The following is a 25,882-nucleotide window of genomic DNA, read 5'->3' as shown; positions in this document are numbered from 1 at the left end:
GTTAGGTGTTACTACCCTTTCGGTTCCCCCTCCTTCTCTCTCGTCTCTTCTGTTAGATGATAGGATCAGGGTTAGCTTCCCTAGTTTAGTCTAAATTCCGGCATCCATAACCTATAGGCTAATCCCAAGCTAGTTTTTTGTTGCTTGTTTTTTCTTTCCTGTTCCTACCAAAAAAAAAAAATAGGGAAAGAATATAATATGATTAATTTAATTATGACGTTTAGCTTAAATTGTATATATTTTGTAAAACGTTAAGCTTAAATTCGTATTATTTTGTAAACGTTAAGCCTATATTAGTGCTATTTTGTACGTGAGACCTAAATTGATGCTATATTGTAAACGTTAAGCCTAAATTGTTATTATGTTGTAAACGTTAAGTCTATATTGGTGCTATTTTGAACGTTGAGCCTAAATTGGTACTTTCGCAAAAACCTTAGACCTATTTTGGTACCTTATCCCTTAATTTAATTGTGACGTTTAGCTTAAATTAGATATATTTTGTAAACGTTAAACTTAAATTCGTATTATTTTGTAAACGTTAAACTTAAATTCGTATTATTTTGTAAACGTTAAGCCTATATTGGTGCTATTTTGTACGTGAGGTCTAAATTGATGCTATATTGTAAACGTTCAGGTTAAATTAATATTATGTTATAAACGTAGCCTATATTGGTGTTATTTTGAACATTGAGCCTAAATTGGTACTTCTCCGAAAACCTTATGCCTATTTTGTAACCTTATCCCTAATTTTATTACTTGTATAATAATTCCGGACTCGGGTCGGTCGTGAGTTGGTTCATCCACAGTGGTCGGAGCCGGACCTTGAATAGAAGCCAAACCAAAAGAGCTTTTCACAAAAGTGTAAACTAAACGCAAAGAAAGACTGTGTCGTTTGCTCCGACTATCGTCAACGCACCGTTTATTGGCCTAGATTGTTCTGGAATCTACACCAAGCTTAATTCGGCGAAACATGCGAGTGCAGGCTAGATTCCTCGGCGAACCCGTAAAAAGTTCGTAGCTTCCACCCAAAGTCATCTGCATATCCCATTACAGTCTTGTGCTGCGATCAATTTCAAAAAAGAAAATAAAGGGAAAAAAACCCGCAATCTTTCATCCTCTTCGATTTGATTTTTTCCATACCCGAAAGATATTTGTATTCAAGAAAGGAAGAGGTTGGATTTCTTGTTTTTACTTATCCATGTTTTCTAATACCTTGTGTGTTTATTTTTGTATATTTTTGATAAACCCTAGAAATAATTTATGCAAAATGCGGCGTTATCGTCATATTTGATTCGTTGTTTAAGAAACTAAAATATTATATGATTTATTTGTTTTGATTTTTAATGAAATAGATCTGTCAGCCGGGTATATTTCCACTTGTATCATTTTCCCATAAGATAATCATGGAGTTTATTTATGAGTAGGGATCCTTTTCAATGAAATAATTAATATATCAAGCTTCAATTTTTCGATGTTGATGTGCATTATGAGCTGTTAGGCAGCTCCATTTTTGCCTATGCTTATGAAGTTATGCTGCATGAGTGGTTTTAGTTGGAAGGAAGAAGGATATGAGGAAAAAACTTGTACGTCCGATAATATCTTCAAATGATGTGTGCTGGAAATGACTCATCATTTTTATTTTGGAAGATCCATAATTAAAATGAGAAGTCTAGGCTGCATCTTCATTTTCTTGCTGTTTACGATATACACTTATTAATAAAGCTTAGAAAAGAAACTCATTAGTTTCCTTGAATAGATTTTTGAGGCTTCTGGTATTTCATGACTTCTGATATCCCGGAAAAGAGAGATGGGTGGGATTATATGATTCTCATGGAGATCATCAAATATGTAATTACTCTGAGAAGAGGAGCCTGGCTTGGCTATAACTGAGCCGATTTTAGTGATTATGGAGATACAAGTTCCATGTCTAAGTAACTCCTTCCCACACAGGTCATTGTACCTGCTTTGTGTTGGTGCTGTATCCAAGGGATTAATTGCATTTTCCCTTATTGATTAATAATTATGGTCAAGCACATTTCTTGCCCTTATGTTAGTGTTTGAGAAATTAAATTCTTTCCAGATTTCAGGAAGCAATTTGGTTATCTGGATGATTTTTATGTGTTTTACATTTGTTTTAGAGTTGCTGCTGAGATATCATGGCAGATCAGTACTCCAATGAAGGTTCCAGTACAAGGAATATATCTGGAGATGGTTCTAATGCAACTGTTGAGCTCAATGTTAAAACTATAGATTCACGGATATATAGTTTTCAGGTGGATAAAAATGTAAGCATCGAAGTCTCTATAATCTTTTGATTTTGAATGACTCTGGATGCTATAAACAACTTGTGAAGAAACTTACAAGTTAGAGGATAGGCACAGTAATTGGATTGAAATCTCCAGTATGCAACAGGCTCTTAGCAAGGCAGCATTTTTAATGAATGCATGTTATCAGTAACTGCATATATGTTTTAGCTTACGTCGTTCTAAGAACATATCTAATATGATTGCCTTGTTGATATTTCAGATGCCTGTTTCAGCATTCAAGGAGAAAATAGCTACCGAAGTTGGTGTTCCAGTAGGCCACCAAAGGTTGATTTTCCGGGGAAAAGTCTTGAAGGATGAACATCTCCTTTCTGAATATCGTATCCAATCATCTCAGTCATTGTAAAAGTTCTATCCATAGGATTTATAATATTGCATCCAATTCTTGTTCCTATAAAAATATAACATGGTTCACAAGTTCCTTGACTATTTTGAAGAAGTGGACAATGGACATACCTTGCACATGGTTGTAAGGCAGCCTCAATCTTCGGCCGAAACGAGCTCAGGAGATACCAATGCTAATCGTGGTACTGATTTTTCAGTTCGTTTGGATTTGCAGTAGCGTGGTTATGAGTCCTTTTCCATCCCCCATCCCTCTTTTTTACCCCAATTTTGCAGCTATGTGTTACATGTATGAAATAGTTGTTTATTCAAATTGGTAGGAAATGATGCTAATTCTGGAACCCCGCAAAATCGCATTGGGCAAATATCACACAGTGTAGTTCTTGGGACCTTGAATGTTGGGGATTCGGGTGAAGGAGTTGTTCCAGATTTCTCACGGGTGTGTTTTGCATTGTTCATTTGAGGCCCTTAACCATGGTAAAGATGGATATCGTGTTTCCATCAGCTCTCTTAATTTTATGCTGTTCTAATGTGCAGGTCATTGGTGCAGTACTGAACTCATTTGGAATTGGTGGTCAGACTGCAATTAGTGGCATTGGTGGCATGCAACCCTCAACCATGGTTAGTAATAGTTACTTAAAGAAATCATTCATGTATTTGTGAATGTACTGTTGACTCTTCTTCTAATATACTGTTACTACTCCTTAAAACAACTGGCATTCGTAGTATCTATAATAGACAATGGCCTCTATGGCTGGATCAAGTTAGGAAATGGCCACGTTAGAGGTAGGAGCATTCTAGAAGGAAGGAATGAATACAAGGCGTGAAAGTTGGTTATGCCTAGCTGGCAATTAGGTAGGGGCAATGTAGGAATTAAGGAAGGGTATTTCTTGGGGGAGAGAGGAGCTGAGGAGGAAGTAGAGTTGCAAATGGGGATGGGGTTTGCTCCCACGTCCCCGTCTAGACACAGAATCCCCATCCCCATTTATCTACCTTAGATTCTACTTGGGAGGACTCTGTTCTAATAGCTAATCAGTTTACTGAATTCTTTCATTCTTGAGGTCAAGAATGCGCTAAAGGGAGAGGAATTGTTACGTATCAACGAAGGAGAAAGAAGTAGGACTGATTTGGGAATTAATCTGTGAAGGAGTTAGTTAATCTGTTATTTTGCTTTATTATAGGTTTTTAGCCTTATTACTTTTGGTATTTTGTCCTTTATGGGTTTGTTATTCCAACTATGGAATATTAGCTGTAATTTTGTACTAGCTGGACACGTCAGCAGGACTTTTTCCCTTTATAGAGCATGTGTTGTAAGGATGATGGTATCAATGAGAATTAACAACTTTTACACTAGTAATATAGCAGAGAAGTTTCGTCCATCTATATCTTTTGTATTTTTTGGAATTATTGTATTTTTTTTTTCTGTTTGGCTTCCATCTATCTATTACTTTTTCTAGCACCATTGAAATCCTCTTTGTTATTTGCGATTTTAAACGTGGCCAAACCATTTGAACTATTGTTTATTTTTATGGATGTTGGTATCATGGTTCTTCAGCATCCATAGTTGTTTTTAGTGTAACTTCAACAATGGCTTTAAAATTAGGTCAAATAGTGGCTATATTCTTAGGATCCGGTTATAGTAGTGAAAATCTTGGAAGGACAGAGGAAAAACATGAGGGAGAGGAAAAGACATCTTTAATGCAGACGAGCTCTCATCTAAGACTTATGTTATGTGGTAATTGTTCCATTATCTAAACTAACTCATCACTTTTTTGTATTCTTTTTCCTGAACAAGAAATTCCTAGTAGAGTTCAGTTAAAAATATATGAACATTTTTAAAATTCATGACCTGTGAGGGGAACTTTTGAAGAATGATGCAATCACTTTTCTCTGAGAAAGTGACTCTGGAGAGCTTGAAGTACTAATTAAAATAGGATTTCTATAGTTCCTTTACTTTTCTGTTTTGGTTAATACTTAATACGTTAGGATTCTAGCTTTTATTTTTCCTTTCCTTAGTAGAATTCTGATTTTATGAAGTATTATACAGTTATACTTCACTAAGAAATTCAGTTTCTTACATAATTTAGGATTCCTATTTGGCTTAGGATTTAGTAGTACAAATAGGACTCTGCAAACCAACATATGTAATTTTTTTTTCTTCATAAAATTTGGCGTTGGAACATTAATAGGCTTAGAGAAGACCTTAAAAAGTTAATTGATACAAAAAACAATACATAGATTGACTTGTACAGTTCTATTTATAAGATTAAAATCCTTGACCAGATAGGATCCTAAATAAAGTAAGAAACTGAATTCCTAATTAGTAAAGTGATTAACCACTTTATTTAGCATTTGAGCAACCAAATCAAATCGGGTATAATTATTGGGGCACATTCAATATACAATAACACTTCCATTTTAATGACTTCTGGTTCTTTCTTATGTTATCTTTCCTTGTATGCAGTAAAAAATGTCATGGTCTTGTTATCCTTGCAAGTTATGCTGTTCGAGTCAATACAACCTAAACTTTTGGAGTAAATTATACCAATGGTACCTGAACTTAGTACCTAGATTACATTTTGTCTCAAAAATATACCTGAAGTAACGATGACCGGACAACAACAACAACAACAACAAAGCCTTAGTCCCGAAATGATTCGGGGTCGGCTAACATGAACCATCATATAAAACCGTGAAAATCAAGTCGTGTCAGCGACACAGATTCGCTCCCTCCACTCCGTCCTATCCACTACCATATTTTCCTCAATTCCCAATAAACTCATATCACTCTCGATCACCCTCCTCCAAGTTTGCTTAGGTCTTCCCCTACCCCTCACCACTACATCCCTTTGCCACTCTTCGGTTCTCCTAACCGGCGCATCAAGCGCTCTACGTCTCACATGGCCAAACCACCTTAGTCGGTTTTCTCTCATTTTATTCTCAATAGATGTAACCCCTACTTTTGTCCTAATTATTTCATTACGCACCCGGTCCTTTCTCGTGTGACCACACATCCATCTCAACATACGCATCTCCGCCACCGACATCTTATGGATGAGTAAATGCGATTTTGATGACCGGACAATTTAGTATATTTTACCGGTAAATGCGATTTTGATGAGTAAATTACACTGATGGTACCTGAACTTTACCCTAATTCACACTTTGGTACCTAGATTTCATTTTGTCCAAAAAATACACATCAAGTAAAGATGACTCAACATTTTAGTACATTTGACCGATCAGTGATCGGTCAACGCGAGTTTGACCGTTTTAAAGTATAAATTGAGACCCATCATACACTCAATTAACATAAAATTACAATACTAAAGTTCAGGTACCATTGATGTAATTAACACATGAAACTCCCGTTGACCGGTCATTAACCGGTAAAATATACTAAATTGTCTGGTCATTGCTACTTCAGGTATATTTTTTGAGACAATGTAATCTAGGTACCAAAGTGTAAACTAGGTAAAGTTCAGGTACCATTGGTGTAGTTTACTCAAACTTTTGCTTCAATTTCTATAAATAGTTGAAATTGTGATATTTGATTTCACCATTGAAGTAGCATAGTATGATTTGATGAGTTTTAACTTTTCTCATAGTGCATGTAATACCTTAAGAAAAGAAAATATCTTGGGGACTTTGAGAACTTCTAGTATGTACTGATTAATTTTTTATATTCGAAACAGAGCTCATTATGATGCTTTTATTTGCAGCCAAGTGGTCAGACTCCTCAAGGAAATGAAACTGCAGGAGCATCACGAACTGATGGTAGTGGTCAGGGTCAAACTGGAAACCAAACACAAACTGGGCAGGCATTTCCTGGTCAACCATTTCAATCCTTACCGCAAGTCATGCAGATACCTGTGACTGCAGCAGTACCTCTTCCTTCTATTCACTCGGTAATAGATTATTCAATTGTTCCTTTACTTACAACTTTTTTATGCATTTCTTAACATCTTTTTATTTTCTTTTTTTTTTTTTTTTTTTAAAATTTGGCTACAGCCAATTCCTGATGCTTTGAGGACACTTTCTGAGTTCATGACATGTCTGGACCAGTCTCTGGCGCAAGATGGTGATGATAGAAATGGAATTACCTCATACAGTTTCACTTGAATATTGCTGAAACTAACTCATTTTGCTTTGTCTAGTGAGTCAGCCAAACAATTCTCCAAACAGCACGAGAGACATGCCAAGAGCAGAATTACCTTCTAATATCCGGGGTTTACAAGCATTGAGCATCGTCTTGCGACAAGCAGAACGACTTCTTGGTGATCGTGCAGTTGCTACATTATCTGTAATTTTTTTGTACTGAGTACTTTTTTCTCTCTTGCGCCCTTTCATCATTTTTTTTTTGCTATTGGTTTTAATTCCTGTGAGGCGAATTTCCTGTGCCTGAGCTTGTGTTAATGTGAGGGTCACTTGGTGGCCTTTACAGCCGGTCCCAAGCCCGGACAAAGGAGGAGGGTTGCGGTAGGTTTGTGGCGGCCAGCGTAAAACTTAGCCACATCTTATGACATGAACCATAATATAAATACCGTTGGGGCGTTCCCTACTCAGCGACGCGCTGCACTTCCTAGACCCGGGTGTAGTGATAAATGTGCAAGGGTTGCTAGGTCGTCGCCCCGAAGCGGCGCGCCACCCCAGGACCCGGGGGTGGTGTCAAATATGCAAGGGTTGCGGGTAAATAAGCTAGTCCACGGTAATGGTAGGGGTAGGGGTAAGGGTAGTAGGTTACGCTTTGGGACATGGAACATAGGTTCTTTGACAGGAAGATTAGCTGAAATTGTAGATGTTATGAAGAGGAGGAGAATAAATATATTATGCCTACAAGAAACCAAGTGGGTTGGAGCCAAGGCTAGAGAGATAGCTCCTTGGGGTTATAAGCTTTGGTACTCAGGAAAGGATAAGGGTAGAAATGGAGTAGGTATTCTTATTGATAGGGAGTATATTGATGAGGTAGTAGCGGTGTCTAGGAAGAGCGATAGAATTATGAGTGTTAAGCTAGTGATAGGGGATGAGGTTGTGAATGTCATTAGTGCATATGCGCCACAAATAGGATTAGATGTGTCTATAAGACAAGCTTTTTGGGATGACTTAGAGGAAGTGGTGCAACAGGTTCCTAGGGATGAAAAAATGGTACTAGGGGGTGATCTCAATGGACACGTGGGTTCTAGGCGAGATGGGTTTGAGAGTGTTCATGGAGGGTATGGTTTTGGAGATAAGAATGAAGCAGGAAATGATATTTTGGAATTCGCATCAGCCTATGACTTGAGTATCATGAACACATGGTTTATGAAGAGAACATCCCACTTAGTGACTTATCGGAGTGGCGGTAATGCGAGCCAAATTGACTTCTTCTTAGTAAGGAGTGCTTGGAGAAAGAGTTATATTGATTGTAAGGTGATCCCTGGTGAGAGTACGACAACCCAACATAGAGTAGTGGTGCTAGATTTTCGAAGTAGGAAATGTATAAGAAAACAAACACCTCAAGTAGAGACTAAGATTAAGTGGTGGAAATTGCAAGGGGAGAATCAACAAAAATTTGTGGATGAGATGACCAAAAAAGATATTTGGACTTGCAATATGGATTCAGATATAGATTCAATATGGAATAAGATGGAGCATAGTATAAGGGAAGTAGCGAAGGAAGTTCTAGGGGAATCTAAAGGTAGCATGCCACCGGGTAAGGACACATCTTGGTGGACAGAAGAAGTACGACAAGCAGTAAAGAGTAAGAGAGAATCCTATAAACTATTGGGGAAATGTAGGAGTGACGAGAACTACGAAAAATACAAAGAGGCTAAAAGGGAAGTAAAGAAGGTCATACGAGATGCTAGAGCAAAGGTGAATCGGGATCTGTATACAAGATTGGATACGAAAGAAGGGGAAAGAGACATATATAGAATTGCTCGGATGAGAGATAGGAAGACGCGAGATCTCGGAAAAGTTAAATGTGTGAAGGATGTGGACCAGAAAGTCCTAGTTGGAGATAAGGATATCAAGGAACGATGGAGGTCCTATTTTGATGACTTATTTAATGGAGATCGCCAACAAGATGTTGGAGATATAAGTATCCATCACGATATGATAAATCATGAATGCCTGCGGAGAATTCAAAAGGGTGAAGTCAAAATGGCATTAAGTAAGATGAAGTTGAAGAAAGCAGTAGGACCTGATGGCATCCCTATTGAGATTTGGAGATGTTTGGGAGAAAGAGGAATCGAATGGTTGACGACGTTCTTCAACAAAATTTGGAGAAACAATAAGATGCCATCAGAATGGAGGAAAAGTACCTTAATCCCTTTGTATAAGAACAAAGGCGATGTCCAAGATTGTGCCAACTATCGGGGAATCAAATTAATGAGTCACACTATGAAACTTTGGGAGCGAGTGATTGAACAAAGGCTAAGGAGGACGGTGAAGATCTCGGAAAACCAGTTTGGCTTTATGCCGGGAAGATCAACTATGGAAGCCATCCATCTAATGAGACAATTAATGGAGCACTATCGAAATAAGAAGAAAGACTTGCATATGGTTTTCATTGACTTGGAGAAAGCATATGATAAGGTACCAAGGGAAGTACTTTGGTGGGCCTTGATAAGGAAAGGCATTTCGCGGAAATATATTGACATCATAAAGGACATGTATGAGGGAGTATGCACGAGTGTACGTACTAGTGTTGGGAAAACTGAAGAGTTTCCTATTACGATTGGAGTGCATCAAGGTTCCGCACTAAGCCCATTTCTTTTTGCCATCGTTATGGATGAACTAACAAGTTCACTTCAAGATGGTATACCATGGTGCATGCTGTTTGCAGATGATATTGTGTTGGTTGATGAGACGAAAGAAGGAGTGGAGATGAAGTTGGAACTATGGAGGCAAACTCTAGAATCTAGAGGCTTTAAGTTGAGTCGAAGTAAGACAGAATATTTGGAGTGTAAGTTTAGCGGCCGTAGGAGTAGGGAGGCAGGGACAATCACCCTAGATGGGAGAGTTGTTCAGGCCTCGGATTGCTTCCGGTATTTAGGATCTATTATCCAAACGGATGGAGAAGTAGATGGAGATGTTGCCCATAGGATTAAAGCTGGTTGGTCGAAGTGGAAGAGTGCTACGGGTTTCCTTTGTGATCCCGGCATGCCTAATAGATTGAAGGGAAAATTCTACCGGACGGCAATTAGACCAGCATTGTTATATGGTACGGAGTGTTGGGCAGTGAAACACTGCCACATCCATAAGATGTCGGTGGCGGAGATGCGTATGTTGAGATGGATGTGTGGTCACACGAGAAAGGACCGGGTGCGTAATGAAATAATTAGGACAAAAGTAGGGGTTACATCTATTGAGAATAAAATGAGAGAAAACCGACTAAGGTGGTTTGGCCATGTGAGACGTAGAGCGCTTGATGCGCCGGTTAGGAGAACCGAAGAGTGGCAAAGGGATGTAGTGGTGAGGGGTAGGGGAAGACCTAAGCAAACTTGGAGGAGGGTGATCGAGAGTGATATGAGTTTATTGGGAATTGAGGAAAATATGGTAGTGGATAGGACGGAGTGGAGGGAGCGAATCTGTGTCGCTGACACGACTTGATTTTCACGGTTTTATATGATGGTTCATGTTAGCCGACCCCGAATCATTTCGGGACTAAGGCTTTGTTGTTGTTGTTGTTGTTGTTTTGCCCTCTTTCATTTTTTTTGGTCTACTGGTTTTAATTTTTTTGAGGTTAGTTTCCTGTGCCTGAGCTCATGTCACTAGTTGTTCTTGTTTGTCTCAGTGCTCTGTTATATATTATGGCATTTGTTTTTCACGTTATCAGGAATTGAATATTTTTCAAGCATGTGAGATGACTAGTAGGAACTACCAAAAGTTTCAATAGTGAAATGAGGTTGTTGAGTTGGTTTTATGATTTATGTAAATTCACAACTGTTTTACTTATTTGCAATAGTGTGAGAGTGCCAGATTCTTTGTGATATATCTGTCCAGAACTTGATCTGAACCCATCATCATCATAAAATAATTTATGAAGTTACGTGGACTCTAATGGTTTTGCAAAATACATGGAATACGTGTTGAAAAATTATCTTCCCATTGAAGTTGAAAAATTCAGAATTGTTGGTGCTGCATCTCTATTAGCATATTGTTATGGATCTTGAAGCATGGTTGGCATGTTTTCTCTTCTTTGCTGCATACTATTCAGTTGAAGGGGATAGGTGGTGGATGGCGATTGAAAAAATTTCAGGCAATTTCACTGTCAGGAATTAACTTTTTTGCCTCATGCTCAGCATTGTTTCTTACCTTGTGAATTTGTAATAAGATTAGTTATATTGACATTTCCATTGGGGAATGGGAAAGATAGTACTTCCAAATTACTTAAATGCTGAACCGGGTTTATTTTTTTAACGATTTCATAGATCTGATATTCTATTTTGTAATGTGCTGCCAACTCTGTAGCATATTGCAGGACGCCTAGAACAAGAGGGTGCTTCTAGTGATCCATCTACAAGGAGCCAAATTCAGGCAGAATCTACATATGTTGGGCTTGCAATGCAGCATTTGGGTGCTCTATTTTTGGAGCTTGGTCGGACAATGTTGACATTGCAAATGGGACACCCTCCTGTACTGTCTAAAACTTGGTATAGTTGTGTGATTCTTGATTAAGCAGCATTTATATATATTTTTTTTGTTTGCAGGCTGAAGCTTTTGTAAATTCTGGACCTGCAGTTTATATATCTCCATCAGGGCCTAATCCGATAATGGTCCAGGTTTGTAGAATATGATAAGTTTTAGCAATTTGGTTAATTCTACTGTCATTCTGATGTTGCTCATGGTTGAAAATAGGAGGTCATTGCAGACTGTCATGGAACCGATTAAACTAAAAGTTTAAGCTGGTAGTTGAAGGCCCAATTCATATTAATATCTGACACACCCCTGCACGCGAATGCCAACTGGGATTGGCGCGTGCACAACGTAGGCCCATATTACCATGTCCTGCAATTAGATCAACAAATGAGGTTGCCAAGAATCGAGCCCTTGATCATTTGATCAAAGGGGCTCTGATACCATGTCATGGAACCATTTGAACCAAAAGCTTAAGTTGGTAGTTAAAGGCCCTATTCATATTAATATCTGACACGGACCACATACCATGTATGTTTACTATTGAGATGACATGCATTTTATCATGCATTTTATGGATAAAATCTGGTAGTTGGTTATTGTAGCGGTGTTTAGAATGAGTCAATTTGAAGTATTAGCAAATAAATTGACTTACTGCAACATGGTTGCAATCTTTGGTTGATATTGCCACATGATAGAATCCAAATTATGTGCTTTCAGAATATTAGAGATCCTTGTTCATTTATGAGAAGTGAATGGTATTTTTAGAAGGAACAAAACTATTTTTAACTTTTATTTGTCAAACAAAATAGGCATGGGATTTTAATCCTTCCTACGTCAGACTATATGTTATGAACCTTAGCGTAGGATCTAGTCACAGGTCTAGACACAATAGAACTCTTCTTTGAATCTATATTGAATTGACAAAAAGCAGACTCGTCCTTGACAGAGCCCCTTTCTAATTCTGAATTTTGAGAGAATAAAAGTTCCTTTTTTATTGAATTGAAAAAGCCTTTATATATAGGCTGCAGATACAAAATAATTCCAGATCCTAAATTATAGGGATAATTATATTACTCCCTAAATTATAGGAATCAAGACTAGCAATTAAAGGAAACAAAATAATGTTTTAAAATGACAAAAGGAAATAAATTTAAATTCTTGAATAGGAAAGTAAATAAAGTAAATAATAGGGAAGTAAATAATAGGAAAGTAATAGGAAAGTAATCAGGATGAGGATTTCTTCTTTCTTTCGTAATGCCTTCCAATAAAGGCGTCCGTATCACTATACTGATAAGCAAGCCCTTATTACTATATTTTTTCTTCTTCTTAATTTTGACCCAATCAAAACATTGGTTCAATGTGTGGGCTGACATGCCACTTGCAGTTTCACATTCAAAAGTTCAAAATTGGTTCTCTGTTTTATTTCAGAAGTAAACAACAATTCAGTCAGTTTGAATATGCATCACTGATCATGTAATTGTCTGTTTTGGGGAATGGCATGGCATAGTTTAGTATATCTATATGTATATTCAGCTTCAGGCAAATGGGAATAATATGCAGTAAAAATGAGCTGATGTGGTGGCCCAAACCTTAGGAAAAAGATGGTGTTAATCATATGGTAGCGTGTAAATTGTAACATTTTATGGAATGTATTTGGATAGGAAAATGTAGGGTAAAAGAAATGCTCAAGTTTTATAGTCTGATAAAACTAAGAAGAAAAATGTGCATGTGCATGTGCATGGAAGCCAATACCAATGAAAATAGCTGATAAAATGATTCTTGTCCCGTCCTTGAGAAAGGAGACACAGTCTAAATGATTGATGTTGTGATGAGTGCATAAATTCTTTTTGAGAATTGATTTCGTTATTCTTTTATGCCAAGTCTTTTAACTGCATTTAACTTGTTATGAATTGATTGTGACTTCTCATGCAGTGTTAGCTATTTGTGAAATTGTTTAATTTCTTTTGCCAGCCTTTTCCTCTACAAACAAATTCTCTCTTTGGTGGTTCTGCTACACAACCAAATCCCGTGACTGTTGGGGTCGGTAATGTGCCAAGGAACATAAACATACATATACATGCTGGTAAGGAAAGCAAGCCAATCAATTTTCAATTGACACATTGCCTTCAGAGTCTATTTGACACTCTTCTTTATCAACAGGCACCTCACTTGCACCAGTTTTATCAAATGTGGCCACACGTACAAGTAATGGGGAGGGGATGCAAGGAGAACAGGGGAATGGTATTGGTTCAGCCAGTTCAGGGCCAGTGCGGGTGCTACCATTGAGAAATGTCGTTGCAGCAGTGCCATCGCGCTCTACTGGTGTTGCAGTTTCAAGTGGTGCACAACCTGGTCTAGGTGTCTCGGTTTCACAGCCTCCAGCTGAGCAGACATTAGCATCTTCTCTCGTAGCTGATATCAATTCACGAATAAGGGATCTTGTTGGCACGATGCAAGGGGATCTACCTGCATCAGGTGGATAGCTGTTGTTGATATAAGAAGAAACGAAGAAAAGCATTGATTGTTATTTGTTGAGGGTTCAAATGTACTATTTGTATGTGCAGGGGCTGTCAGTTCTGGTGCAGGTAATGATGCAAGCAATGAACAACATAATGTTACGGCGGACAATGGGGCAGCAGAATCTACTGAGAATTCATCTGGGTTAACGTCTGATGGCAATGATCGAAAGGTATGCACGGTTTGTTTTTGCTCTTAATGATTTGGTGATCATTCCTGATCAATGCTAGATATTGGCAGAAACATGATGAACATGCCCAAGGAAGTAATGGTGATGCTGTAGAGAGCTTTTCTATCTCAAAAGATGTACCACCTGGTTCAGTGGGATGTTCGAGTAAAGAAACTTCAATAAAATCTGAAGGGACTTCAGAAAATGTGCCAAGTTCCACTGAGAAATATGATCCTTCAGAAAATGTTCAAACTATTCCTCTTGGATTAGGGATGGGAAGTTTGGATCGCAAGGTATCTTTAATCCTTGAGCTTCTTATTTGTTAAGCATTTAATTCAAGTTCATTATCACGGCTTCTCTACTAAGATCGCACTCTGATGCATGAGCTAGATAGATCATATTCGTTGGCTCTATTCCTCGACAAGTTGTTGAATAGGTCGCTCAAAAGAATTTTTCACTTCCAAATGGAATATAATTGAGACTTTATTGGTTTCGTATGTGATCACAATTCACATGTAGCCATTACCAAAACCAACATTTTTGTCACCTCTTTTTATGAATTGTAAGAAGTTGAAAACATGTTTCTCCATTATCAACTATCAAAATTAAGGTTCTCTTGTTGTTTGCTTGACTGAAGTGATAGGCAGAGATGTTAGTATGCTTAGCTTTCTAGATGTTATGAAATTCATGATTAGTGCTACTATGTAATTCTTACACTACTGTACTTGTACTTGAAAGTTCTGAATTTATTGTGTTTACTAGTACTAGAGGGCGAGCCTTGGTGCAACGGTAAACGTTGTTGTCGTGTGACCAAGAGGTCACGGGTTCGAGTCTTAGGAGCGGCCTCTTGCCAAATAAATTGGCAGGGGAAGGCTTGCCCCCAGTACACCCTTGTGGTGGGACCCCTCCCCGGACCCTCGCTCAGCGGGGACGTGTAGTGCACCGGGCCGCCCCTTTTACTGTGCTGACCCCTCCCCGGACGTCGTTGTCGTGTGACCGAGAGGTCACGGGTTCGAGTCTTAGGAGCGGCCTCTTGCCAAAAAAATTGGCAGGGGAAGGCTTGCTCCCAGTACACCCCTCCCTGGACCCTCGCTTAGCGGGGACGTGTAGTGCACCGGGCCGCCCTTTACTGTGCTGACTGATAGTTATGGGGAAAAAATGAAACTATTGTGCTTTCTTTCCGCATGAGCTAATCAATGTTCATTTGAGTGAATTTGTTTGATCAAATGCTTCTGTGCTCATTTCATGTTTCAAATGTGTTAATTAGATAAGTAAAGACGCAATACTCCAAAATAAGAAGATCTAGAACTTAAATCTTTTATTATTTGATGGGACTAGAGGCGAACCAGGCAGCCAAAACCATTGGTAGATGGAACAGGCTCTACCCCAGCTAGCCAGAACTTGAACAGTGGAACAAGTAGTCAACAGCTTTTACAATCTCTTGCATCTCATCTCTCTGGTGCAAATAGCTCAGGTGTAAACAATGCAGGAGCAGGCCCAATACCCCCTTCTGATGGCATGAATCCTGAAAGTGGACTTCTCGGACAGCAAAATTCTGCTGCCCCGTTGGATACTGCTGACATGATGTCTCAGGTGATACAAAGCCCTGCATTGAATGGGCTCTTGGCTGGTTTCTCAGACCAAACTGGGGTTGGTTCCCCCAACGTTTTGAGGGATATGCTGCAACAGCTCACTCAGAACCCCCAAGTAATGAGTACGGTTGGCCAAATTGCACAGCAGGTTGAAAACCAAGGTCTTGGAAACATGTTCTCAGGTCTTGGAGGTGGCCAAGGCGGCGGTCTTGATCTTTCAAGGATGATGCAACAGATGATGCCAGTAGTTTCCCAGGTTCTTGGTCATGGTGGGCCAGGTACTCAATCTTTTTCTCCTTTGGAATCTGAACCACAGCAAAACTACAGTGGGAGGAGCTTGGATGGAAATGGAAATGTTCAGGTCTGTGCTATCCCAAACAAAAAGATAATTGCAATATGAGAATTTAAATTTGCAGATTATCCGTTCCCGGCGGAGTTCCACTCCAACGGAGACGGGGATCCCATTTATTTTCCCCTTGGGGTAAGAAAATTCCCTAGAGACTGGGCGGGGACCTCTCTCCTAGCCTCACAGAATCTCCATCCCCATGTAGTTTATATGATTTATATATATATATATATATATATTTTTTTTTTGGATAATTTTTGTTTTTTTATTTTTGGTAGATTGATGTATTATTTATGATTTATGATTTATAATTGATGTCTTTTTTGCAAGTATACTAATGTTTTATACACTGTTTGTCTAATTGTATTATATGCTAAAATTTTAAATTTCACTAAAAAAATGCTATTTAGAATTTGAGAAATGGGGATTCCACGCTGGCGGGGATGGGGTCTATATTCTCCCCATTTTATAGATGGCAATGGGGATTCCTCACCCATCCCGCTCCATTTGCAAATTTTGAGGGATTGAACTTTGTTTTGGACAAGAAGATCTTCAAGCCGTAACTAATTTCCTTTTCTGTTAACCTCAGATTGACCTCCAAGAAGTGGCTCAGAGAATTGGACAGTTGAACACACCTGAAGATATTTTCCTTGCAGTAGCTGAAAATGCAGTTAGGCTGAATGACAATGAAACTGAAGTTAGTATTTTGAATGAGTTAAGCAACAATGAGGATATAATTAATGTAAGTTCTGCTAATCTTAACAGTTATAGTTTACTTACATCCTTGAATGGAAATGGTAATAAATAATGTTCTGCAACTGTTCTCTACTTTGAATATCTTTTAGGGGTAAAATTCACCCATGACACCTCAACTTCGGGGTTACTAATATGATGGTCTTTGAACATCAAAACCTGTCATAAGAATCACTGAACTTTGACATGTACTAACATAAAAGTCTAAAGCCCTATTTGGTAAAGAGCTTTTTGGGGCAAAATTAGAGGTTTGAGCCACTTTAGAGGTTTTGACTAGTCATACCTCCAATAGTGGTGTTTGCGGGAGAGAGGTTTGAAAGAGTTTATTGGGTCCAAAAAGCTAATTTTGAAAAAGCTCATTTTAGTAGCTTTTTCAATTAGCTTATTGCTCCATCTCTTTTCAATTAGTCAAATCAGCTAACAAAAAAGGTAATAGCTAATGTAATCAGCTAACAACTATTTGCTATTTGCCAAATAGGGCCTAAATGACTGTTAACCAGTGTAAATACTTGTTGAATACGTGTACTGTGTAATATACACCAATGGTGTTACTAATATGATGGCTCCTAAATAAAGGAGTGTGATTTACGTTTACCCGCAGTCAACGTGGTCAACTGGTATTTACACTAGCCAATGATCATTTGAACTTTTATGTTAGTATATGTCGAAGTTCCGAGATTTTTTATGTTCGGTGTTGAATTAGTAAGCCAAAGTTTGAGGCTGAATTTCGACCTTTTTGTGCTTCACAACAACTAAAACTATAATATCCCATATGCAGGAATACATGGAGGTGCTACAGAATGATATACACTGGCGGCTAGAGAGTGAGCGTGGACAGCAGGATAAGTGATGAGTTTTTGTAAAGTAAACATGGATTTGTAATCATTTTTAGGTGCTATTGACAGAAATGTTTTGCCTGAAACTGTTACCTCAGGTGATATGATCGGTTCGGTTCTAAATTAAAATTCAGATTGTACAAATAGGTGTGGAGCTTAATGAGCGCCATGTCATAGTCGATTTACTGTTTTACTTTTCGGTTCATTGTTTAGTTAGTTTTTTAGCATTATTCTGAACTGTTGATATTCTGCTGTATTATCAGATATTTGATTTTTAAGGGCTTCTTCACGTAATTCTTAAGTAGTTTCTTTGATACAAATCATAAACTGACATTATTTGAAACTGCAATAGCAAAGTATGGGTTTGTTCAAAGTATATCATTTTGTAATGGCTTAATATATTTGTCGACTTGATTAAAAAGTTTGATTGATTCTAAACTTGTTTAATTAACTCTTTAGCCGTCTAGATTTATTTAAAGTAATCTGTTGGTCCACTGAACTTATTAAGAGTGTCTAAATTAAAGGCTTTATTTGTGATTCTGAATCTTTAAAAAAAGTTAACTCTGTTTAAGTAAGTTTGTATAGCTATAAAACACCGTATAAATTTAAGTGGTCAATTAAGTATTTTAGTGGTCAATTAAGTATTTTGGATAAATCCGGAGGAAACTGATGCATTAAGCCTTTTGTAATATACAAAATTAGTGGTGCATGCTATTTTCACTTTGTTTTTAACCAAGTAATTATTACTTTATTTTTTTCTCATCATTAGATTTATTACTTTGTTTGTTTTTCTTTACTATATCAGATAGTAGTTACAGTTTCTAATTTTAGAATAGATAGAGACTTAATTAATGATTTTTGTTTAGTTCAAAAACCTGATCGGTGATTTTGATAGTTTAGGATCCTAATTGAAGTTTTAGTTTAGAGAGTCAAATGGATGTAATACCTATTTCTTTTTATATATTTTTAAGTTATCTAAAAACTGAAATAGATTTTCTAAAAAAAAAAAGTCTGAAATATATTTTGGTTTGCTGAAAAGATAAATTTTTTGATAGGGATAATGGTTTTTAGAGTAGAGATAGGATTGTAATCGAGCCGAGTTTTGACCTGTTCAAGTTCGGTTTGTCATAATGTTAACGAGCTTGGTTCGAGATTAAATTTGTATTTGAGTTCAGCTCGTTTAAAAGCTCGTTTGTTTGTTCATGAGTCGGCTCATTTATCTTGTTCACAAGCTTAGCTCCTGAGTTGCTCATTTATTTTATTCACGAGCTTTACTCACGAGTAACTTATTAAACATGTTCATGAACAAACTCGTTTATTGTGTTCATGAATGAAATAATATCAAATAAAATAATACTAACATGTTTAGCAAATGAAATAATACAATGTGAATGCAATTTCACATGCATAAACATTAAACATCTCTTTTTAATCATTAAATAAAAAATAGTGTGAGAAGAGGGAGGTGGAAATGAAAAGAGGACGAGAGAAGGATAAGTGCATCCTAATTCTCTTCGTTATCCCCCTAACCTAATTTATATTAAATAAAAGAATTTTGGAATGAGTCGCATATCAAATCATAATTGTTAAATACAAATAATATTCGCTATTATTCACGAGCTTCTATCGAGTTTGTCCACGAACCTCTGTCAAAACCTGTTTGTGAACATTATAATCGAGTTTGTTCATAAACTTATTCACGAACCTATAACCGAGTCTACTTGCAAACTTCCGAATCGGATTTTATCGTTATCAAATTTGGCTCATTTACAAATCGTGTTTCTAAATTATATTCATGAACGGTTTGTTTATAATCGAGTCGATCGTTCATGAACCGCTCGACTGATTTAGAGGCCTAGGTAGATACTATGGTTTTAGCTAAAAGGGTTTCAGTTCTAAGGCAGGCGACCGATAAATTTATTATACGCATCGTTTTACTTCCCTCCATATTCTCCACCGGCGCTTCTCCCACTCCTCGCCGCAATTGCCTCGGGTACTCCTCCCTCTCCAAAGTCTCCGTTACCTGTCTTCGCACCCCTCACCTTTTTCTCATCGAGTCACGGTCTCACTTGCAGTCCTCATATCGCCAATAGAAGACAACCATCTCCCTCTCTACAATCTAATTCCATCACTCCCTTAATTTATCTAACAATAGTTAGCCTAAGATAATCACCAATCTAATTGAGGTTAGTTAATTCGACTGTTACATATTCAATCATTTAAGCATCTAATTTGTTTATCTCTCGGCTTCCCAATTAGATATGAGAATTCTAGAGATTTGAACTTCTTTTTTCTAGGACTACAGGTCTTTGGCTTAATATTTTGATTGGATATTTGTGAACCTAACTGCTGCTTCATAGATGACTGTGATTGGTACTACTTGTATTCATTAGTTGGTTTACTTGGGTAGATTCTGTTTGCAATTTTACTTTGTTGTATTTTGAAGTTAGAATCCTGTTAGAAGTTCATTAGTTAGAATTTTAGAAAGCAATTTTATGTCCAACTTGCTGCTTTTTGCTAGCTAGTAGCTACTGCGAAGCATCTTGAAACTTCTGGTTGATTGTTTTTGTAACTTACTGGGTTGTTTCTTAGCTTCTTATAGTATTACACGAAGTTTTTTGAAAATATTTGGCTATGGTATCAAGTAAATAAGTTATTATCTATCATTCAGTCTCTTTTTTTTTGGACTGATTCTATCACTTAGTCATTGTTACTCTTTGATGCATTCCATTCGAATCAAGAGTTGGTATTTGCTCCGCAGTCCCTAAAAAATAGTTGATCTGATGGAGGAGGCTGATACGAAGTCCAAGAAGACTGGAGGTCGCCTCTGTTGTCTCTGTAACCAGAGAAGGGCTGCTCTTAAAAGACCTAAAACTCTAGAACAGGTGACTTTGCTTGCCTATGTTAATTTCAATTTTATTTTGTTTTCTCAGTTTTTAAAATATATATATACGAGTTAGTTTTATAAAGTTATTTGAAAAAGATATGCAGGGAGTGTTTTTATCAAGTATTTGAGGATGAAATACACCAGGTGATAGTCGACAACCAGCTATTCAAGCCTGGTGAGCGTGTTGCCATTGGTGCTTCTGGTGGAAAAGGTGATTCTCTTCTCTGGTATTATTATCTGGTTTACTTTGTTAAGATATCCGTGTTCATGCTTGCCCTTTCCTTTTCCTTGCAGATTCCACTGTTCTTGCTTATGTATTATCAGAATTAAATCGGCGGCATAATTATGACCTGGATCTATTCTTACTGTCTGTTGATGAGGGCATTACTGGCTATAGAGATGATTCCCTTGAAACTGTCAAAAGAAATGAAATTCAGGTAAGTATTTGCATTTTTACTGGAATTCTTCGTTACCATTAATTTATAAGACCTTTTTTTTTGTTAATCCTCTTCCTATGTGTTCCACCCAGTATGGATTGCCTTTAAAGATTGTTTCATACAAGGATTTGTATGGGTGGACAATGGATGAGATTGTGAAGATGATTGGTTTAAAGAATAACTGTACATTTTGTGGTGTTTTTCGTCGTCAGGTATAGAAGTCATTCTTCACTGTGATCATTCAATTCCCCCTCCATTCTCCATTAAAGCTCTCATTTTTTTATTTGATTCTTTTTTCCATTTCTATACTCTAAACACAGAATCCCCCCACCCCCTTGCATCTCCTGAACTACAACTTTATTGGTAGAAATAAGATATAATGTATTTAACTGATGGAACATTGCTTTTCTGTGTCTTAAAAGGCCCTTGATCGAGGTGCTGCATTGTTGAAAGTAGACAAGGTTGTTACTGGACATAATGCAGATGATATTGCCGAAACAGTTCTTTTGAACATATTGCGAGGCGATATTGCTAGGTAAATTTAGTGTGTTCTCTTTCAGCTTTAACTTCTGTTTCCTTTTGTCTCTTTGTTTCTTTGTTTGCTTTTTGTTAAATATGAAACTGGAGGAGGAGCTTGGTGTTGAACCCTCTCAATCCATCAATGATGGATTGATTTCCTTTTGGTAGCTAAGTGAATGCAACATGCTCTTTTTTCTTTTTTTTAGATTGAGTAGATGCACTTTGATAACAACTGGTGAAGATGGGCCAATCCCGAGATGCAAGCCTTTCAAATATACCTATGAGAAGGAGATTGTTATATATCCTTATTTCGTCTGATGTATTGAAAATGCTTTATTATTGCATAAAATATTTAGTATATATATGCTAGTTGATGGGAACAGTTGCATAACCTTGACCAGAATCTCACGTATGCTTATTTCAAGAGGCTGGACTACTTCTCCACTGAATGTAATTTTCGAGTTACTCGTTTCTTTTCCTATCCAGTACCTGTTGCTTCACCAACAACACCTTTCTTGTTCTCTCTATTACTCCTACATTATCTGTTTTGTTATTTGCTTGCTATTTACGAAGTATTTTATTGCAGGCATATACTCCCCAAATGCATATCGGGGTTTTGCTCGTGAATTCATTAAAGATTTGGAGAGAATGAGGTAGTTTCCCAATTGGATTTTTGATGTCATTTTGGTAACTATAGGATGCTTTCTTCAAATTTCTTGGAACTTGCTGCATCTTTTTTCTTCGCTTGGGTGGGTGTTGTTTCAAAATGAAGTTTTTATCTTTTATTCTCTGCTTGGGTGGATATTGTTTCAAAATGAAGTTTTTGATTCTTAACCTGGGAAGCGTTATTACCTTTATTCACATCAGCAGTTCAGTGACACAGGGACAAACTTGGGCTGCGCCAATGTCCCCGTGAGGCGCTGAGACTTTCCTAAGCTATCGGCCAGCCAACCGATACTGAGGGGATTTATCCCCTTCAAGCATATCGCCAAGCATAGTTGTTAAAGGTGCAAGGCGCACTAAGGCGCTAAGGGGTCCTGGAGCCTAGGCTCAAGGCGCAACGCAAGGCGCGCGCCTGAGGAACACGAGGTGTAGAAATATATATATATATATATATACTCTTTTACTAGTTAAAGCATGAACCAAAAAAACACGCTTATGACCACACAAACAAAACAAAACCATATGAAAACATAATACTAAATCATAAGTGTCAAAACATCAAGTTAAGTTCATACTTCATAGAGACATTAACATATACTTAACGTCTTAACCTAATTACCTAACTAATTTAGTAATTGTCATTTGATGTTCTTCTATGTGTTTGTTGCAGTTTCTGTTTGAGTGGAGTAGAGGAGACTCTTCTTTACGTGACTGCTCTTAATACCTTTCTTGAGATTCTTATTTAGTTAAGGGTTAAGATTAATCTTATTTAAATTAGATTAGTGGTTGAGATTAGTCAAACATATGTTTTGCACAAAACAGGAAAAAAGAAACCCTAGTGAAAACACAGAGGCACGCCTTGATTCAGGCTCCGACGCCCAGACAACACACACAAGGCGAGAGCCTTTTAAACAGGGCCTTGCTTTCTGCAATCAAGGCTCACTATCTTGAGCCTTGAGTGAGGCGCGCCTTTAACAACTATGCCGCCAAGTGGTTTAAACTGCCAAGTCTACTTTCGAGAGTATAGCCGAACGTAGGCTGATACTCTTTAGCCACTTCCGAATATCGTCCCACAAGATTCCCCTATGTATCAAACCTCGACTCTCGTAGGAACAGATATTATGGGCTCGATTGGCCATAGTTTCCTCAGACCTCATTCCCTGTGGAGACATCCACCTCTCTTTCCCAAGGCTAGATGTCCACCTTCTAGGCCCCAATGGACTAGGGTAGATCACTCAAGTCAACTGTTTGTTTATTGACTTAGGGGTAGTGGAGATCCTACACTGAATAGTCCTTGTTTCTGTAGTAGTCCTTATACCAACTTGGGATTTGGGAGTAACAACCTATTGATATGTCCATTCAACACATCTTACTAAAGCCTCAGATCTGTGTCAATGCTTGGTCCAGTTTGCCTACGGGGCCAACTGTTTCCTCTTACATTCAGCACATCACATTTCCATAAACAGTTCGGCCCTGAAATTTGTGGTGGAGATTTTCATACCCTTTCAATATATTAACGTATTATTTATGGCTTACCAATGCAGGCCTAGGGCTATACTTGACATCATCAAATCAGGGGAGAATTTCAGAATATCCACTTCCACAAAAATGCCAGAACAGGGGACTTGCGAACGGTGTGGTTATATTTCAAGCCAAGTGAGTGTTCGTTTTGCTTTTATGCGAATCAAGTACGAAATTAATTTAACATTGGGAATTAAAATCTGCTTGGAGCTTTTGATGCTGTACCCATTGTTCTCATAGCGTTGTGTCCCGTGTATTCATGTAGAAATCAACATGGATTCCTTTCTTATCTAGAATTGTGTTTTTGAGGATTGGTTCTACCGTTTTATCTATCCTTTTGATACTACTTAATGTGCAGAAATGGTGTAAAGCTTGTGTTCTGCTCGAGGGATTGAACCGGGGGTTGCCTAAGCTGGGTATTGGGCGAAACCGAGGCATTGACAGTGATGGTAGAAAGAATGAGAAACATGGTGAGGGAACAAAGAATATTGAGAGCAAACAATGTGGAACTCTGGATTTCTGAGTTAGGATGGATGTATGTATTACTATTTAAGCATCTGGAAAAAAGTTTCAGTTGTCAAATGGCGCCCAATAGAATCAAGGCTAGTCATATGCAGCAGCCTTGTGGGTACTGTAATTTATGGTTCATTTGGAGAACTACTTGTCGAAATACTCAACTTCTGCTTCAGATTAGAATTATAGTACGCTGCTTGCCTTCAAAGATAGAAGAAGGGTTTTCCTTTATAAGCTCAACTAATTTGTGCAATAAATGGTCCAAATTTAATAAATTATATAAAAAAATTATCTTTCAATGATTTTAAGGCTAAAAATAAGCTATTTTTTAGTTAATCTAAACAATTGATGCACAACTTGTTAGCAACTTTTTAGGTAGATTTTAGTACTCATATTTGATTATCTTTAGTTTAAACAATTTAAAAAGTTCAAATCATTCAAGCTAATAAGATTAATTTCCATGATTTATTCCTGATATGAATGAAGTGATTGTTTGAATTTAAATCATTCAAGCTAATCTTATGAGATTTATTTCAGCATTTAAATTAATATATGGAGAGTCTAATAATTTTGTAAAAAAAAGTTACTTTAAGTTAAAATATTAAATATTAAATTAAAAAATCACTTTGATTAAATTATTTAACTTAATTCAATATTATTAATTAATATTTTTAAATTCAGTATTTACTTTTAATATTTATAAATTTATATTATTTAGCACTTTTCAGTATTTATAATATTGAATATTTATAATTTAATACTTATTTTTTCGGATTAACACCTTGTTTGGGGCCATTTTTTTTAAAAAATATTCTACTAGACCTGGTTGGGAAATATTCCCCTAGAAGGGGCTATTCCCAACCATGGTCAATAAATTAACTTTTCTTTTGGCATTATAATTAAAATTTTTTTATTTAATATTTTTTTAAAAACTTATATAATAAAAATTTTAAAATTTATTATGTTATATTATAAAAATAAAATTATAATCGTAACGTTAGCGTTAAATTTGTATAATTTCATATGTTAGGACTAAATCTGTACTTTATTTAAAACGCGATTAAATATTTAGTGCATTACTAACATACGAAATTGTGCAAATTTAACCCTAACGTTTCAACAGAAGTACAGATTTAGCCATAATGTATGAAATTGTATAAATTTAACCTTAACGTTTAAGCGAAGTGCTGATTTAGTCCTAACATATGAAATTGTGCAAATTTAACCGTAACGTTTTCAAGCAAAATCAATTTTAACCAATCGCTACCGAAAATTTGAAAAGACATGTTTGACTGTTATTTAGCTACATCAGACCTTCTAAACCAGTTTGTCGATAAATTGAAATAGTTTCATACATGTTTTTTAACTATATTAATAACACAGTCAAATATTTTAGACAGTTTAAAAAAACTAAATCTGCTACATATAAATGAATCACATTTTTTATTTGAAAGTATCTGTGTTGTTAATGCACTAAATATTTGTTTTAGTAATGTACTAAATATTTAACTTTAATGTTTAAGCGAAGTGCAGATTTAGCCGTAACGTTTCAATCGAAGTGCAGAGTTAGCCCTAACGTATAAAATTATGCAAATTTAACACTAACGTTTCCACGTAAGATCAATTTTAATCATACGTTACCGAAAATTTAAAAAGACGTGTTTGACTGTTATTTAGCCACATCAGACCTTCTAAACCAGTTTGTCGATAAATTAAAGCAGTTTCATACATTTTTTTTTTGTTATTATATTGACACGTTAGTGTTAAATTTGCACAATTTCATACGTTAGGACTAAATCTGTACTTCGATAGTGTACGGTTAAAATTGATCTTATTTAGAA

The 25,882-nt window shown here is 36.9% G+C and overlaps 2 protein-coding genes across 3 annotated transcripts; both read left to right on the top strand.

Moving 5' to 3' along the window:
- The first annotated feature begins 876 nt into the window (after nucleotides 1-876).
- On the top strand, nucleotides 877-17,795 carry LOC136201411 (ubiquitin-like domain-containing protein CIP73). The gene is made up of 18 exons (XM_065992074.1): nucleotides 877-1,172; nucleotides 2,139-2,285; nucleotides 2,527-2,644; nucleotides 2,762-2,851; nucleotides 2,987-3,105; nucleotides 3,204-3,287; nucleotides 6,389-6,574; nucleotides 6,678-6,747; nucleotides 6,824-6,969; nucleotides 11,121-11,285; nucleotides 11,360-11,431; nucleotides 13,260-13,371; nucleotides 13,449-13,763; nucleotides 13,853-13,977; nucleotides 14,046-14,267; nucleotides 15,313-15,927; nucleotides 16,502-16,654; nucleotides 17,444-17,795. Exons 2-18 carry the CDS (start codon nucleotides 2,157-2,159, stop codon nucleotides 17,513-17,515), a joined length of 2,793 nt encoding a protein of 930 aa, XP_065848146.1. The 5' UTR covers nucleotides 877-1,172; nucleotides 2,139-2,156; the 3' UTR covers nucleotides 17,516-17,795.
- A 1,599-nt stretch (nucleotides 17,796-19,394) lies between these two features.
- On the top strand, nucleotides 19,395-24,185 carry LOC136201303 (cytoplasmic tRNA 2-thiolation protein 1). Of its 2 annotated transcripts, none has more exons than XM_065991934.1 (11): nucleotides 19,395-19,687; nucleotides 20,243-20,386; nucleotides 20,485-20,599; nucleotides 20,683-20,825; nucleotides 20,918-21,037; nucleotides 21,248-21,360; nucleotides 21,551-21,643; nucleotides 21,754-21,794; nucleotides 21,931-21,997; nucleotides 23,552-23,663; nucleotides 23,887-24,185. In XM_065991934.1, exons 2-11 carry the CDS (start codon nucleotides 20,285-20,287, stop codon nucleotides 24,049-24,051), a joined length of 1,071 nt encoding a protein of 356 aa, XP_065848006.1. In that variant the 5' UTR covers nucleotides 19,395-19,687; nucleotides 20,243-20,284; the 3' UTR covers nucleotides 24,052-24,185. The 2 variants fall into 2 exon arrangements, with proteins under 2 accessions (XP_065848006.1, XP_065848005.1); XM_065991933.1 differs by having other exon boundaries at nucleotides 19,396-19,687; nucleotides 20,263-20,386.
- The last annotated feature ends 1,697 nt before the right edge of the window (nucleotides 24,186-25,882 follow it).

This window comes from Euphorbia lathyris, chromosome 7 (assembly GCF_963576675.1).
Source record: "Euphorbia lathyris chromosome 7, ddEupLath1.1, whole genome shotgun sequence".
In the NCBI taxonomy this organism is placed as follows: domain Eukaryota; kingdom Viridiplantae; phylum Streptophyta; class Magnoliopsida; order Malpighiales; family Euphorbiaceae; genus Euphorbia; species Euphorbia lathyris.
Note: the sequence above shows the minus strand (reverse complement) of the source record. Positions and strands in the feature narration are given on the sequence as shown.

Bases quoted from the DNA above. Each gene is read 5' to 3' on its own strand.
- LOC136201303 (XM_065991934.1), top strand. From the start codon at position 20,285: ATGGAGGAGGCTGATACGAAGTCCAAGAAGACTGGAGGTCGCCTCTGT. The intron at 20,387-20,484 runs GTGACTTTGCTT...TATTTGAAAAAG, and splicing joins GACCTAAAACTCTAGAACAG to ATATGCAGGGAGTGTTTTTA. The intron at 21,998-23,551 runs GTAGTTTCCCAA...TTACCAATGCAG, and splicing joins AAAGATTTGGAGAGAATGAG to GCCTAGGGCTATACTTGACA.
- LOC136201411 (XM_065992074.1), top strand. From the start codon at position 2,157: ATGGCAGATCAGTACTCCAATGAAGGTTCCAGTACAAGGAATATATCT. The intron at 13,764-13,852 runs GTGGATAGCTGT...TTGTATGTGCAG, and splicing joins AGGGGATCTACCTGCATCAG to GGGCTGTCAGTTCTGGTGCA. The intron at 16,655-17,443 runs GTAAGTTCTGCT...TCCCATATGCAG, and splicing joins ACAATGAGGATATAATTAAT to GAATACATGGAGGTGCTACA.